Source organism: Apteryx rowi, unplaced genomic scaffold (assembly GCF_003343035.1).
Source record: "Apteryx rowi isolate R43461 unplaced genomic scaffold, aptRow1 scaffold_128, whole genome shotgun sequence".
NCBI lineage: Eukaryota > Metazoa > Chordata > Aves > Apterygiformes > Apterygidae > Apteryx > Apteryx rowi.
Window position 1 is genome coordinate 1,870,282 of NW_020447508.1, and position 14,890 is coordinate 1,885,171.

A 14,890-nucleotide genomic window follows, 5' to 3' on the forward strand; every position below is an offset into this window, starting at 1 on the left:
GGCTCTTGTCGCTGAGCCCCGGCTCGGCAGGGCTGCGGGGCAGCTCCCGCCAGCGCCCGGCTTTCGCTGGGGCGCCATGGTCCGAGCGACGCGCCAAACCTGCCGCTCGCCGGGGCGATCGCCTGAGGAGGCTGCTCCTGGGTGCAGGATCCCTTGCTCGAGAGAGTGCTGCTTTCTGTAGCTGTTAATCTTTTTTTGTTTGTTTCTGGTAAGTGTTTAAAAGTATTTTATGTTACGTTGTTTAAATCTAGCCATGCTTTTCTGCAGTATATCTTGGGTCACAGCTGAAACAACTTGCTCTTTCAGAAAGCATTACAATGTAGATTTAACTAAGACTATTGTGTATGTTCAGTTTATTTACACTAAAATGCTACTTTGTAACATAAGTAGGCTCCTTTGCTTGTAAAAGACTACAGCTGGATAGAAACGTCTGAGAGCTTGGAACAGAGCTGTGTTAAAGCTTAAGAACCTCGTGAGAAAGAAAAACAAACCCCCGATGTTAAAATCTAATTAAGCATATACCCTTTTACCAAAATAGTATGTGTGTTTTCTCATTTGGTCTTCATAGTGCAGCTCAGCAAACATAAGACTTAAAAGCGCTGTTCAGAAGTGAAGGGAAAATCACTTCTAGAATGCTGAGCTTCCCAAGAAAATGCTTGTTAAAAACCCCTCTGCTCTGCTCGCTCTGGCTGCGCACAAAGAATACTCTGTCTTTAGCAAACAGGCGTGACAGCTCATGTATACCTGCTTGGTGTGCGTTGGCATTCTTGTTTAATGTTTTGCCTGTTTCGTATACAGTCGCTGCAAAATAATGTTCATGCTTATATTAAAACATGAGGAACGTGCTATAATTAGCAACAGATTCTTTAAAGATTTTCAAATATTGCTTTCAAATTTGAACTGAAAAAAATTTTTTGTTTTCTAGGCAGATGGTTAAGAGGTTTCTTACCCTATTACATAACAGTAATGTAATCAGGTTGATGGTGGGCAAAGCTGTAGGTATATCCTAAGAGTATTTCTTTTTGTGTCCTTTTGCAGCTATATTCACTTAAATGTTATTCCCACAGCATGATGAACTAAAAATTTGTGGAATTTTCAATACAAGTAACTCCTTTTACATACAGAAGAGAGATGTGTTTATTTTTTCCTCGTCTGTGTAAGCAGGATTAGAGCTATTTTGGATCAGAATATTTGCAATTACAAAAACTTAAATGTCTTTCATATGGTAATGGAAAGTCAGTAAGTTGTGTAAATAAGATTTAGTGTGATGACAGTGTTCCAGTTGTAAGCATTTTTTTTAAACAGCTTTCCTTGCTTTTAAACTGTACTGAGGTGGTCCTACTTTACAAAACTATGTACATTTTTTCTTGAAGTAGTATGTTTTGTTCTCATCATATTGTTTGTAGTTTTATCTCTTTCCCAAACTGTGATTATCTGAAGATTTCTTCTGATTTTCTTAATGTGTTATCTCATCCCTTTTCCCTATGTATATACATTAAAAAAACCCCACACAACTACAGATAGAAGTAACAGCAAGGAACCATGAAAATTATCTTCCAGAAGTTTTGTGTGATCATACAATTTTATACAATTACCTTTGTTTCAAATCCTGACTTTAAAAGGGCTTTGTAGCCAAAGCATTGCAAATAATTTCTGTAGCCAAAGCATTGCAAATAATTTCTGTAAGTGGTTTGCTGTGTTTTATTGTTTGTGCCAGGAAAGGTAACTTTAGCTTAAAAGCAAGATGTATTTATTAAGTTCTTGCAAATACTGTCTTCCCCACCCTGTGGAGGTTTTTTCCAGTTTGTGCTCCCTCACCCCGCAGCTGCTGATGGTGGGTCATTTTCTGTGCCAGCTTGGCAGCACTGCTTCACTGGTGCCCATGTGCAGCATGAGCTACAGTCCTGGCACGGTGACATCTGGAAACTCCCTGTCACAGGAATTGCAATTCCTGAGCCAACCTGCAATGCAGGAAATGAAATCATGGAGTCTCAGGCTCAGGATGGGGCAGCTTCATAACATATCATGCTGTTGAGAGGGATGGAAGCATTAGCTTTTTCTTTCTTTTTTTTTTTTTTTTTGAGACACTGTACAAAACGGAGGAGGGGAATTTTTTATTCTGCAGATCTCTTTGGCTTCATAACTGTCCTCTAACTACTACTGCATGGTAAAAGTACTTAGTTTGCTGAAAATCTGCTTGTTAACAGGGAGACGTTAATTGAGAAAATCTGTATTTACAGACTGTTCAGAAAATAAGCTGATCACAAATCACATTTCTCAAAAATATGAACTATGTTGTATCAATCCTCRTAGTGGAGCAGCTGCATCAGTAAGTATATCATGTAAACTTGTGGTGCTAATGAAATAAAATTAGATWAGGTAAAGGTAAAGATAAGGTTTAAGGTAAAACATGTGTTTTTCAAATATACTTTAAAGGTCTGAAAAATAAGTGGAAGAGACAGGGAGGTTTGTTTGAGTAAACTTCTGTGTTTTATACAGTGAAAGCTTTCTAGGGAAGATCTTGTCATTTACAGCTGAAATAGAAAAGCAAGAATCAGGGTATTCAGAGAAACCAAGCACCACATTGTGAGCACATAGGAATAAGAGCTAGAGAATTTAAAAAATGTCTAGCTGAGAGCCAAAATGGAGATCAACAACCATAAAACATTAAAAAGCTGTTTGACTTCCTGAAGAACATTGCATTGATAGATAACTAGACGTCTCCCATAAAAAACAATATCAAATACCAGGCACCACCTGTTACTCCTGTGAAGGCTGAGAAAAAGCAAAGCTGCAAGGAATTTTGGTGAAGCGAAGGGGGAGAAAACCCTCCCCAGCGTGGCGGTGCACTGACTGGCACAGCAAATGAAGGCTGGAGCGGAGTTATCTGAGCTAACAGGCTGAGACCACGTAACCCGTTTGCCACATTAAAAGCCTGTGTAGTCTTAAGGGGCTGCAAGTCCACGATAATATTTTATCTGAAAGGAGGCTTAGTGGTTGCAGTGGGATTGTTAAATATTGCTTGTTTCGAGAAGGCACTCCTTTTATAATTAAACTGCCTTAGGTGAGCTTTTGACATGGAAAGATATTTTTCGTTACTTCAGACATTGTGTTTGGGTCAGAACCGTGATGCCTTATAGTCGGCAGGTCTGAAAGGTCCAGAAAACCTGACCCAGTGTAATTGACTGCATGGCAGGATGCTGACTACAGCTGAAAGGCTTTAGATGACTTTCAAGTGAAGTCTGAGCCTTGTCCTACCTTAAATGAAAAATGTGAAATCTTATGAACCAGTTTAGTTTTATTTTAATGTAAGATTTTTAGGATAGGGGGGATAGTATTTTTTTTAATACAGTTATGTAAACCAATTAGCTGTTTTCTAACTTGTTCTAAAGATCTATAAATTATCTATACTTATATACTGGGTTATACTAAATTTCTACTATATTATTCCCTCTTGTATTTGCATTGCTATCATTCTCAGTTGCAGGCATTATGAACCCAGGTGGGATTTGTTGAACCACTGTTTTCTTAAGTCTGTTCTGGAGGGTTTGGGGTTTTTTTAAGCAACTTTAAAGCACAGAAAAATTCTCTCAGTTACAGCCAAAGGAACAGGTGAACTTAATCCAAATCTAAAAAGAACATGCTAGTTAGGGAACACCAAATCCTACCTAGTTTCAGTGTGGTACAGCATTACTTTATTTCCTGCAGGGCTTGCAGTGCAGATGTCTGCTGGGTAAGCTGTGCTCACTGTTAGCTCTACAAATAATAGAGGGATTACTCCATAAAACTGTCACTAAGTAACATTGCCTCTACATACTGTGCTACTTTCCAGATATGACACTGTTCCAAACTGTTGTTTTGAATTGAATGACTTAAGTGCTTTCTTAGCAATTACTGTTATCAAGCATACAGTAATTAAAGATAATTCTAGTTTTCTAGAATTTTTTTAGTTTTTCTTCTAAGTTTTTTTTCATTAGCATTCCAGCTGGCATAATTTCTAAATTGACATTAATGTTTAAAATGTGTCCAGAGAGGGGTGGATAGCTGTGTGATGTATTTAACATATAGGTTAAAAGACACTTTTTATAATTTTCTTTAATCTTCTGTTAACTAGGGTTGTCTATACTAAAACCTGTATTATCCATAACCACATTATTCAGAATATGTGTCCATCACTTCAAAGCCTTCAGCTGTAAATTGGGATGATAAATGTCTTTGTAATAAAACTTTAAATCAAAGAGAAATCCTTTCACTTGTGGCCAGAGTAGTAAATGAACATAATCCAAGTCTAAAAAATCCTCTATGTTAGAGAATATAAATCCTAAAGCATTCTGAGGAATGCAGCAAAAATAAACTTTAAGCTTTGATGTAGTTCAGAATTCTCAAAGATTGCCTTTTGGAAGCTTCTTATTTTTAGATTTTTTTCCCTAATGCACAGCTTGTTGGTTTTCCCAAGTCCATGGGTTATTAAAATCTTATTTTATTTTTGTGGTTTCATTTATTACCTCTAACTTGCCTATTTGTGCATCCTCTGAAGCTGAGATTCTTAGTTAAATGTTTCCGTGGGCCATTACATTGCATAGTAAGTTGCCTGTCACTGCAGTTGTGATAGCTGAGTCAAAATACTGCAGAAAAATTAGAATATATTATAAGAATATATTTTGGTGTGACAGCTGCAAGTAAAGGTTTGGTGTCAGTGGAGTTGCACTTCCTTATATAGTGTGACACAAATGTAATGGAACACCTTAGTATATTAATTTGTTTGTGATGTAAATGTCTTGAATACAGTTGTAACATAACTTTAATACCCTTAGACATCAGTGAAACAAAATTCAGGTGCCTTAGACTTGTCAAGGGACATCAACCATCTTACATTTGCTTGAGAAAAGAAAAAAGTATCAAACTAAATGAAAACAGACTGCCCAACTTTTATTTTACATTGAAAATTAATCTGAATCCTAATTCTTCATCGCTCTGATTGAGCAAAGCGCTTAATCACGTGGCTGCCTTAGGCAGGCAGAGTGGTCTCGCTTACTTCAATACGGCTGTGAAAGAGCTTCAAGGTAAGCAGATGCTTCCAAGCCTTGCTCAAAGACTCTGTGAAAACGGACAAAATTCACAAATCTTTCAAGGTTTAGGAAGAAAGAATGAATTGGCTTGATCTATTAAAATTTTTATAGCTTGAAATATTTCATGAACAGTCTGTTCAACAAGAGAACAAAGGCAGGCTTATATCACTCCACTGCTTTGTTACTGGGGATGAGGATCTCTGGYGATTCTTTGAATTCACTCTTTTTAAAGAGTCCTTCTGAAGATTGTGTTTATACTCAAAGACATGCAGGTGGATATTACATCTGTTGAAAATAAAGCATTTTACCTCTCCTCATATTRAATTGAGGCTGCTGGCCTGTTTGGAGCAAAAGTTAAAGCTCCTGTGTCAGTGTTGAGGAGGGACACGGAGACACCAAATATCCCATGCCTGCGTTCCCGTACTGCTGTGAGTGCCCAGTTTCCAGGAATCTGCGTTAGCTTGCGTGTGTGTGTGTGTGTAATGCATATATTCCCTCTGCATAAATGCTTGTTTTTCTTTATAAGGGGACTTGAAACAGTTACTACCAATTATGCTATGTTGCCTCACTCACGGGTGCTACAGATGTCTTGGGTTTAAAGCAAAAAAAATGGTGCTTATGTCTTCTTGAAGGGTAGTTTGCAATATCCCCATACCTTTTTTTCTCAGCCATAATAATAACCTGAGGAATTGTACCTTTGATAAGTTTAGAGCAGTCTCAAGCAATGCCATGGGTGTACATCGTTTAGAAAAAGAAATACAACAACATCACCCTGCAACATAGTTGTTATGTGAGTGAATGAGAAAATAATCGGGCAGAAATTCCTAAAACACGGCCTGATGCCCCAATAGGAGCTTTCTCTCTCCTGATGTCCAGCTCTTGCTCTGTCCACTCCAGCAGGCTCTTTGAAGCTGCCTGCAGTTTGGGAGAAAACCGGGCTGTTCAAACACTGCAGTATTTCACATAACTAATATGTCTCTTCAGACTGAGGCAAACATTAGCCGGCCACTTGAATTTACTCTCTGTGCTCGGTGAAAAGTCCTCAGTGGGCTCGACTTGCAGGGGCCGGGGGAGGGGATGCTGAGAAAAAATGTGAGGAATTGGACTCTGGAGAAAATATTCCTGCTTAGCAGCAAATCCTCCTGTTCTGACTAGTTATCTCGACGCAACTGCCGTCACGGGGAATCCGGCTCTGCACATGATCTAGAACAAATAGCCCAGGATTAATCTTCTTTTTGCCTCAGAAGTTGAGCATTTAGTTATGGCCAGGAGGGCGACTGCGGCGGGGGCTGTTTGGGGGGGGGGGGGGGGGGAGGCGTTCCTCTGCGCAGAGCACTTCCCTGGCCCGAATTAGCGTTCAGGCTAGCTCAGCTGGCCCCGCGGGCTTAGTCCTCTGAGCACGCCGCAAAGGTAACGGGGAAGGCAACTAGTTAGAAACTTTCTTACTTATCCGTCTTAATCTGTTTGTTGTGTCTTTCTGCAAAGTCCGGTGCCTATAACACAGGCCTTGCAATTTAGGCTTGGAATGTTGTTAATTAAATCCAGTATTAAAGAGGTAACATTGAGTTAGCCAAAGTGGCGGTAATTAACTCATTCTCTTTTTTTAAGCAAGTGTTGAGTTACTCTTCTAAATAGTATATAATTAGTGTTCTTTCTTCCTCGATTCTTCTTTCTCTTCTTTCCTCCTCCCAAAAAAAGCCCATACAACTTGTGAAACAAATTCATGTCCTAGAGAAGTGTGATGTTTCACTTTCCATGCAATTTATCAAAATTACATTATCAAAACAATCTCTAACTTATTTTCAAACCTTATTAAAGCACGATTATAGTTAACACAGGGAAATTAGCTGTTGCGGGTACCTCAGACCAGTTTTGGTTTTGAGCCAAACGCTGCAGTCACCTTTCCAGCATAAATAGTTTTAATTCATTTACAACTTGCTTGAAAAATACAAGATATGAGAAGAAAACCTTTAATACCCTTTATTTATTTAAACTAACACAGCCCAGTGCATTTCTTAATTGCCTTTGGGATGGCTGTCACTCTGAAGGGTGAGCTTCTCAGTCAGCCATAATTGGATCCTAGGATTCTTTCATACATTTATTTATTTATTTATTTATTTATTTATTAAGTTTGGGGAAAACATACTGGTTACATTATATATTTTTAGTATTCCTAACGGTTCATTTTGAGCTGCTGTTACAGACTTAATCCATCATCTAGAAATCTTGACAGGTATCTGCTGAAGTGTTTTGATTTATTTAAATAAGGCACTTTAAAAGAATCTGTTCAAAAATATTAATAAGCCTGATTTTCAATAGAAGTGGGAGGACAGGAAAGCAGGTTACTGAAATGGCCATGTTGATCAGTATTAAACATGCTCTGCTGTGCAGTCCTGTCTCTTGCTGGCTTTCAGAGCACACAGGCAAACTGCAGTGCAAGGTTTGGACAGTTTTGCAGTTTATACTGAAATCTGTTTTCATAAGTAGTTGTTTTCTACTTAATCTTTATATTGTACAAAATGAGCTTGTTCCCCTGTATCTCAAACATTACATTTTGGCTCTGGCTCAGAGACTGTCAAATGTCTGTTCATTTGACTTATATTTTGGTTTAATCTCCCAGCATTTATGTAACTTCACTTTAACTTTTTGCCAAACAAGTGAAAGTCTTTCAAAACATTCCTAACACTGTGTGTGACTCCTTTCCATTTTCCCGTGTTGTGAAAGGTAAAAATGGGAGAGGAGCTTTACTGATTTAAATCTAAACTTATTTTTGAGCATCTGAAATTGTTGCACATTTACTTTATTTTTCTTCAGGAACGTCACATACCCATCCAGAACTGGGAGCATGGCTATGAGCAGTGTCAGCGACTCTGTGGTTCTGAGCAACGGCAGCATCTTGTCAAGCGCTACGAGCCCAGGTATCGTTGTAGCTAATGATGGAGATGTCACCGTCCAGCAACTCCCATCTAAGGAAACACCAAGAACAAAAGCGAGTCCGAATGGCTGCCTGCAACTTAATGGTACAATCAAACCATCTTTTCTGCCTTTAGACAACCAAAGAACTCAGCAGATGTTGTCGCAATGCTGCCACCCTTGCCCATACCATCATCCTTTAAGTAGCCATAATAGTAAGCAAGAATGTCATTCAGTGGTTGGCAGCTCAGCACCGTCTCCTATGACTTCGTGCTGCATGCAGCCACATACTGAGTATTCAGCATCTATTTGCCAAAAACATACACCCATATATCAGCCTGCATGCTGTCTTCAGCCCTCACCGTCCTTCTGCCTTCACCATCCATGGCCTGATCATTTTCAGCATCAGCCTGTGCAGCAACATATAGCCAGGATAAGGTAAGCAGATTGAATTTGATTAGTTCTCAAAATGTGTAGCTCTTTCTGTGAACACTTCATTTCATTTTGCTGTGAAAGCAGAAGATTAGAAAGGAAGGTGACCCAAATTTCTTTCCCAGTGCTTCTCCATGTTAATTTTTATATGTTACCAGCTTAAATTGGGCAAACCCATATGAATAGTGTAGTTGGTTGAAATTATTTATTTCATTCTTACTTAGGATTTATTGTTTGGAAGAAACCAAGTCAGGAAACTAGTTTTGCTGCTCTACATGAGTATTTTTGGAATTAATTTGTTCTTCCTAAACAAGAAAGGCCATTTTTTCTTTCTTCTTGGGGATTGTTTGGAAGCTCATTAACACTTTTACAAGATGCAGTGCATGCCTACATTACGAGAGATAAAACAGTGCAGAGATAGCTAGCACTGAAAAAACTGGTACATCTGCATAGTGTAATCGAAAATCATTTTTCCTCAAAAAGACACATTGAAAAATACTTCTAACAACTCTATTCGTAAATGTACTGGGTTTTTTTTCCTTGTCAGATCAGCTGTTTCAGTGAGTTGACCTCATGTATATTCAGTGTATGTATCTGCCAAACTTCAAAGTTGTGTTAGGATTGAGAAATTTGGTATTGTTAAAGGTTTTAATCCTTTCTCTTCTCCACTTCATAAGAACTTTCCTCTTTATATCCGTTAGTTTTGGAGGTTCAGTGACAGTAGTCCCAGCTTCAAGGAGCAACAATTGGAAGGAAAGTTGACTACAGCCTGCTGGTACTGGGCAAGTTCACTCTCAGTCCAAGAGTCAGTTTCTAAAAATCTAATTCCCCAATGCAAGACACTTCTGAGCTTTTATGAAACTTTTTTTTTTTTTTTTGAGTTGTAGTTGAGCCAAATTGGATGTTTTTTTGCTGGGATAATAAAAGTTACCCTTCTCCCTACTGTTCAACATCTGCATCCTTGCTTTAGAGCTTGAAGCTCCAAATATTTCTCAGCCAATTTGTATGCATTTTGTCTCGATGAAATGTACAGACTAATTTTAAACTTCTGAAAATATGAGACCAGGACAAATATCCAATGTGGAAAATGTCAAAATGAATAAAGTTTTTTTCCTTAAGGTGAAAGCAGCTGAAAATGAGGTTGTTAATATAAAGTGCAAGTCAGCTTGCCTCTGCCAGTTTTTCTCTCTTACACGTGGCAAAAATCCTAATTGTTGGAACCGCTTACAGCTGGACATGATTTTTCCATCCCATACTTGATTAAATATTAAGAAAAGATGAAAAGTTTTGTATGATTCTGTATGCAAAGGTATGCAGGAGGTTGAGCATTTATAGAAAAGTCAGTCATACCTCAAACTGTCAACGTAGCTGCACTAAATCCTGTATTTTTCTCCTTGTGCAGCAGGACTGTTTAAACTTTGTCTATATTCCATAGTTATGAGAAAGGGAACAAATTTTATCCATAATATGGGTTTCTATTCTTACTCTAGAAAAAAGAGCACTGAAAAGTTCTTCTCAGATACGATGAAATGTTTTCCACAGTACTTCACAAATACTAGGATTTTGTGTTTGAACAGTTGTGATTAGGATCTTGAGCCAAGATGCTTTTCTTCACCTTGTACTTCCTCACCAATGATGTACCTTTTTGAGGATCTGTTTTATAAGTTATGATAACTGTCATCTTACTGTTAGCAGTCAAAATAAGGATGGATTCTGACCTTTAAAGCGTCTGTAGTTGTTAACTATCTGCATTAGCATACTCTACATATCCCTATAAAATGTTTACTGTTTCTTTCCTAGACTTCTTTCTACCTAGGGCAACTGAGTTTTCTGAAAGAGAAGATACTTGCAATATGCCTCATAGGCCAGCAAACCAATTAGTTTGTCTTCTGAAAACCTTGCAGCCTCTGGTTGCTTTCAACTGTTTTTTAGCTCTAAAGATGAGGTAAATGGGACTCAAGTCCCATGCCATGCTGCGGGAGCCGGGCTCCTGTATGTATTTTAACTGCTTTAACTGGCAGTGGCTGCATTAATGGGGAATGCACACATCTGACTTTATCAACTGTTATGGGCATGGAGCCAAGTTTTTTTTTTTTTTTTCCTCTTCTGAATACTCTGCAGAGTATGTCTAAATGTTACAGCATCCTGTTGCATTGTGAATCCCATTTATCATAATGCAAGGCTGTTATTGATGAAGACATGCTGGTAGATGTTAAAAAGGAGGAGAAACTGGATGCACACTTGCAAATGAACATGTGCTCAGAAAGTAGTAGTCTGGCTACTTGGTTGTTACTTTACAGTGCTGAAGAGAATAAGTGATAAAACTGTGTGTTCTTCCCTGACACGGTCAGGTAACTTTCTCTTCACAAAAGAACACTTCTGTGCATGTGATATTCACATGTGGTCTCTGTTTCACAATCTAATATATTTTGAGCCTAAAATCTGCAYGAAAGCTTCTTTTCCAGATACTTTTCTTACAAGGCTGCTTGGAATTCATCCAGTTTCATAATATGTGCATGTTTTAACAGGGTTATTTAAAATGCAAGTTCTTGTAGGATACATTAATTAAATTCAGTGTGTAGTCAAAATACTTTTCATTTGGGTTCTTTGTATTTAAAAATATGCATTTAAATATTGTTATAATTTTAAGTCGGAAGGAGAAAAAGATGTTATTAGATAGAGGGGGTGAAAGCTTTTTGCAAGCTGTATCACTAATGCTTGCAGCTCTGGGCAGGTAACCAATTGCTTYGGCACGACAGGTTTTGTCAGGTTTTTAAGCCCAAGGCTTAACATTTGTCAGTGACCTAATATTAAAAGAATGTGGGCCTGGTATATCATTGTGGATTGGAGTGTATAAAGAAGACAGACTGAAATAGTGCCACACTTGTCCAATCCTCTGAAAGCTGGCTGGATCTGGGATTTTGTGGTGTGTTGAGCTTTAAATTTAAACTAAATTACATGGGAATGTCCTYTATACACAGTAACTTGAATCTCTGGGCAACTGGTAATTTTTTAGATTGGTGTGAAAGGCTTGTAACATAAAAGAAATAAAATGTTTTTAATATTTATGGGTATACAACGTGATCGTGACAAGTCTATCTATTATAAAAGAAGGTAAAATAGTTCAACTGTTTATCCTAATCATACTGATGGATTTTATTTTTAGAAAACTATTTTTCTGAGATTGGAAGATCTTGTCTCTGGTACTTGAGATTGGAAGAGTTTGGAAGTGTTGTATTATTTTATGCCTATATTTAAGATGTAATTCATTCAAATATGTTCTTACCCCTTTTGTAGTGGGCAGAATATCTGACTGCACATGCTCTGTGAAATTCCCGCTGTCAGTCCGTACTAGAATGTAATTGTCTGGGGACTCAGTTTGCTTTCTGACGAAYGGTTTCTAAACTTACCTTTCATGGAGCACGGTGCAACAAGTTCTTTTCAGGTGCTTCTGGAAGATTTTCCACCCTCTCCCTTTGAGAGGCTTATGTTGATGTAATGTGTTTTGTCTGAAGGCGGTTCTGTATCTCGGCAAACCTGTGGGTCTTAGAGCCCTTTGAAGGTGGGTAGTTACTGCTGCTCCTTGACCGCCATCTGCTTCTGTAATCATCAACAGCATTGCCTGCGTAGAAGTTAGAAATGAGGAAGAAGAACCAAGCAAAGCTCTTAGTCTGTTGTTATCCAGAAGAAGTGGAAGAAGCATGAAGACTCACCCTTGAGAGCTGGAAGCACTGAGTTAGAAGTCACTAGGGCAGAAAGAAACTATGCAGCTCAGCAGCATGTTTGATAGGATGAAAACAGGATAAAATAAATAATAAATGATTGCATATTCTAGCAGAACTAAATACTGCAGTAAAGCAATGTAAAGCTGGAAAGCTCTTAATTAAAATCATTCCCATTATTTTTCAAAATCTATTATTTATATGCAAATTTATGCATGTAAACTGGAGCAGAAGAGGAAGAAAGCGCAGAAAACATTCAGTAAGTCATAATAGATTTGTGGACAGCATGTGTGTACACATTTCTGTGTACAGCTATTGTCTCTGGTACCAAATTAGACTGCGTCTCTTGGACTCGTATGTGAACTTTTAGTTGGAAAACTGTAGTTGAAAACTACCTATGACATTGCTGATCTTGATACCAACTCTTTTGGAATCTATCTTGTGTAGTACAACTTGGAAGACTTAAGACTATGAACTCACAGACAAAAGAAAGAGGACAGAAGGTCAGGGAGCTGCAAAAGAAGTGGTGGCTGATAAGGAAACTACTCCGAATTGCCAGCGAGCATAGTATTTGCAGTTCTGCAAGACTGAGCCCATAAATTCATACAAGTATTCCTCGCTCGGAGTAGACCTGCTCTATATCACCTACCATTATTTACATTTCAAGACTATATTGTTAATGCTTTTGACTAAAGCAGATAAGTAAAGAAAACCCCTCTGTAAAGCATCTGAATTATCTCTGGTAAATAGATGGACTAAAAGTTGTTGATAAAATTTCTGTAATAAAAGACACATGTGATCTCGCCATGATATAACAGTCATATCAAGCTAGAACATAAAAAGAAAATCAGCTTAAGCTGCACAGAATCATTAGTTTGGCTAAAATTTAAGACTTTGGAAAATATGTAGATTCTTCCCCAACCTCTGTCCCACTGGTTTTAAACGTTTAGCTTCCAAAGCCTTTCTCAGCAGTCATGCCTGCTACATGCTTCCTTTAAGGGAAGTGGAGCTATTCACGCCATCTCCAGCCTTCATGAACTAGAACTTTGAGCACCCAAAATGCTGTGAGATGAGAATAACAGCACCATTAGTAGCAGTGCCAATAGAGCGCATGAGTGGCTGGGCCACAACTAAAATTTGAATTGCTGGATTCAAATTTTTCATTTGCTAGACCGATTGATATTTTAAGCAGGGCAAAACCATAATACTTCAGAGTCAGGAAACTGTTAAAGCATTAATATGTTCAAACTTATTGGACATCTTCCGTTCATTTAGATTTAAACGTTCTTTTAAACTGTTTTGGCACTGCAGATTTATGTCACAGTTCTGGATTTTGGAGTTCTGCTATATGTCATGTATTTCTGTGCCACACACTGTTTAAACACTATTACAGATATACTTCAGTACTTTAATTAACACTTTAAAAAGGGAGTTCTGTAAAAATGTGTAGCTGAAAAGCTGTGAAGATAGAGCATGATAGCTGCCTCTTACCCATTTTATATTTTGCTCCTAGTTACTTCGCACAAAGATTAGAACCAGAAAGAAATAAAAAGCTCTTGTTTTTTCAGAAAGCACRGGAACGTTTGCCAAATACCAATCTTAATAACAAGACTTTGTTATGAAACAGCTCCCTGCTTGATTCCAGGAAAAGGATAATTGTTATCTAGTGCATTTTGCAAGGCTTGCTGAGCTGATTATACTTATACATGCACTTACAATATTTTATAATATAGTTTCTCATTTCAGCAATATTAACTGTTCACAAAAAAACCTCCTACATGGAATATTATTTAAACAAAGTATTTTGCACACATCTAAGTATTTTTCATTTCAAAAATTGTTAGATTCTGCTGTATTTAATGCATTAGAAGATTCTTTTGTTTTCACTTTTTAGATGAAACATGCGTTAGTGTCTTGTATACAATACATATGTATATACTATGTTAAAGATCAATAAAAGAGATTTATTCCCTTGCCCTTAGAAGGTTAAAAGCACATATCTTTAAAAAATATAAATATATATATCTGTTAGGTCGGATTTTTGAAGGTTGTTTCTGAACCATTTTATAAGCCTTCAGCAACTAAAAGGCAGAAGCTGTTGCTCTCATTTTGCTCTGTCATTTGTCAACATACTAATGTTTTTAATGTTCAGTATGTTGCAAATACCTTGATTCCTGTTATAGATCAGGAGTTCGTGCATGTCAGTAATTTGTACGGGAACAGTAAAAATTCCGAATTCTTTTTTTCTCATTTAAGCTGTTTATTCCATACTAAAATAGGAAATCTTTATCCAGCGGTTTCCCAGAATGAGGAGGCTGGAGGCAAATGGGAACCACAAATTAGATACTCCCTTTCATGTTGCAGTGTTAACAGCCCAGTGGCATACTTGGGGATTTTAATGCAGTGGAGGAAAGGAAAAGGAATGTAAAGCAATCTCATGCATCCTTCTGAATCTGAGCCCAAATGGGGGTTCTCTGTTGTGCAAGTATGAAAGAAGAGCTCTCCTTGTAACCAAACAAATAAATTGGTTCTTTTTTTCCTCTGGAAAAAATTGTTTTCATGGGAGTCATCATGTTGAGCTGTGCTTTCTCATTTTTACTGTTTTTTCTTACTTGTAAAAGTTATCACACACAGTGTTAATGCAAGAGGTTTATTCTGGTTTTCTTAAGTCATTCATAGTTCCCAGGATAATTATTGTGCAGTCAGCTATACWAACAACATGCTGCACTCCTTGTTAGTCTTGCACAGAGCTTA

The 14,890-nt window shown here is 37.7% G+C and overlaps 1 protein-coding gene across 5 annotated transcripts in view; it reads left to right on the forward strand.

Moving 5' to 3' along the window:
• DISP1 (dispatched RND transporter family member 1) overlaps positions 1-14,890 on the forward strand; it is a 94,767-nt gene that overhangs the window by 51,059 nt on the left and 28,818 nt on the right. For all 5 annotated transcript variants that reach the window (XM_026055965.1, XM_026055962.1, XM_026055964.1 and 2 more), the window contains one exon: positions 7,884-8,420. In XM_026055965.1, the coding sequence (XP_025911750.1) occupies positions 7,915-8,420 (506 nt within the window). In that variant the 5' untranslated portion in view covers positions 7,884-7,914. The remainder of the gene's footprint in view (positions 1-7,883; positions 8,421-14,890) is intronic.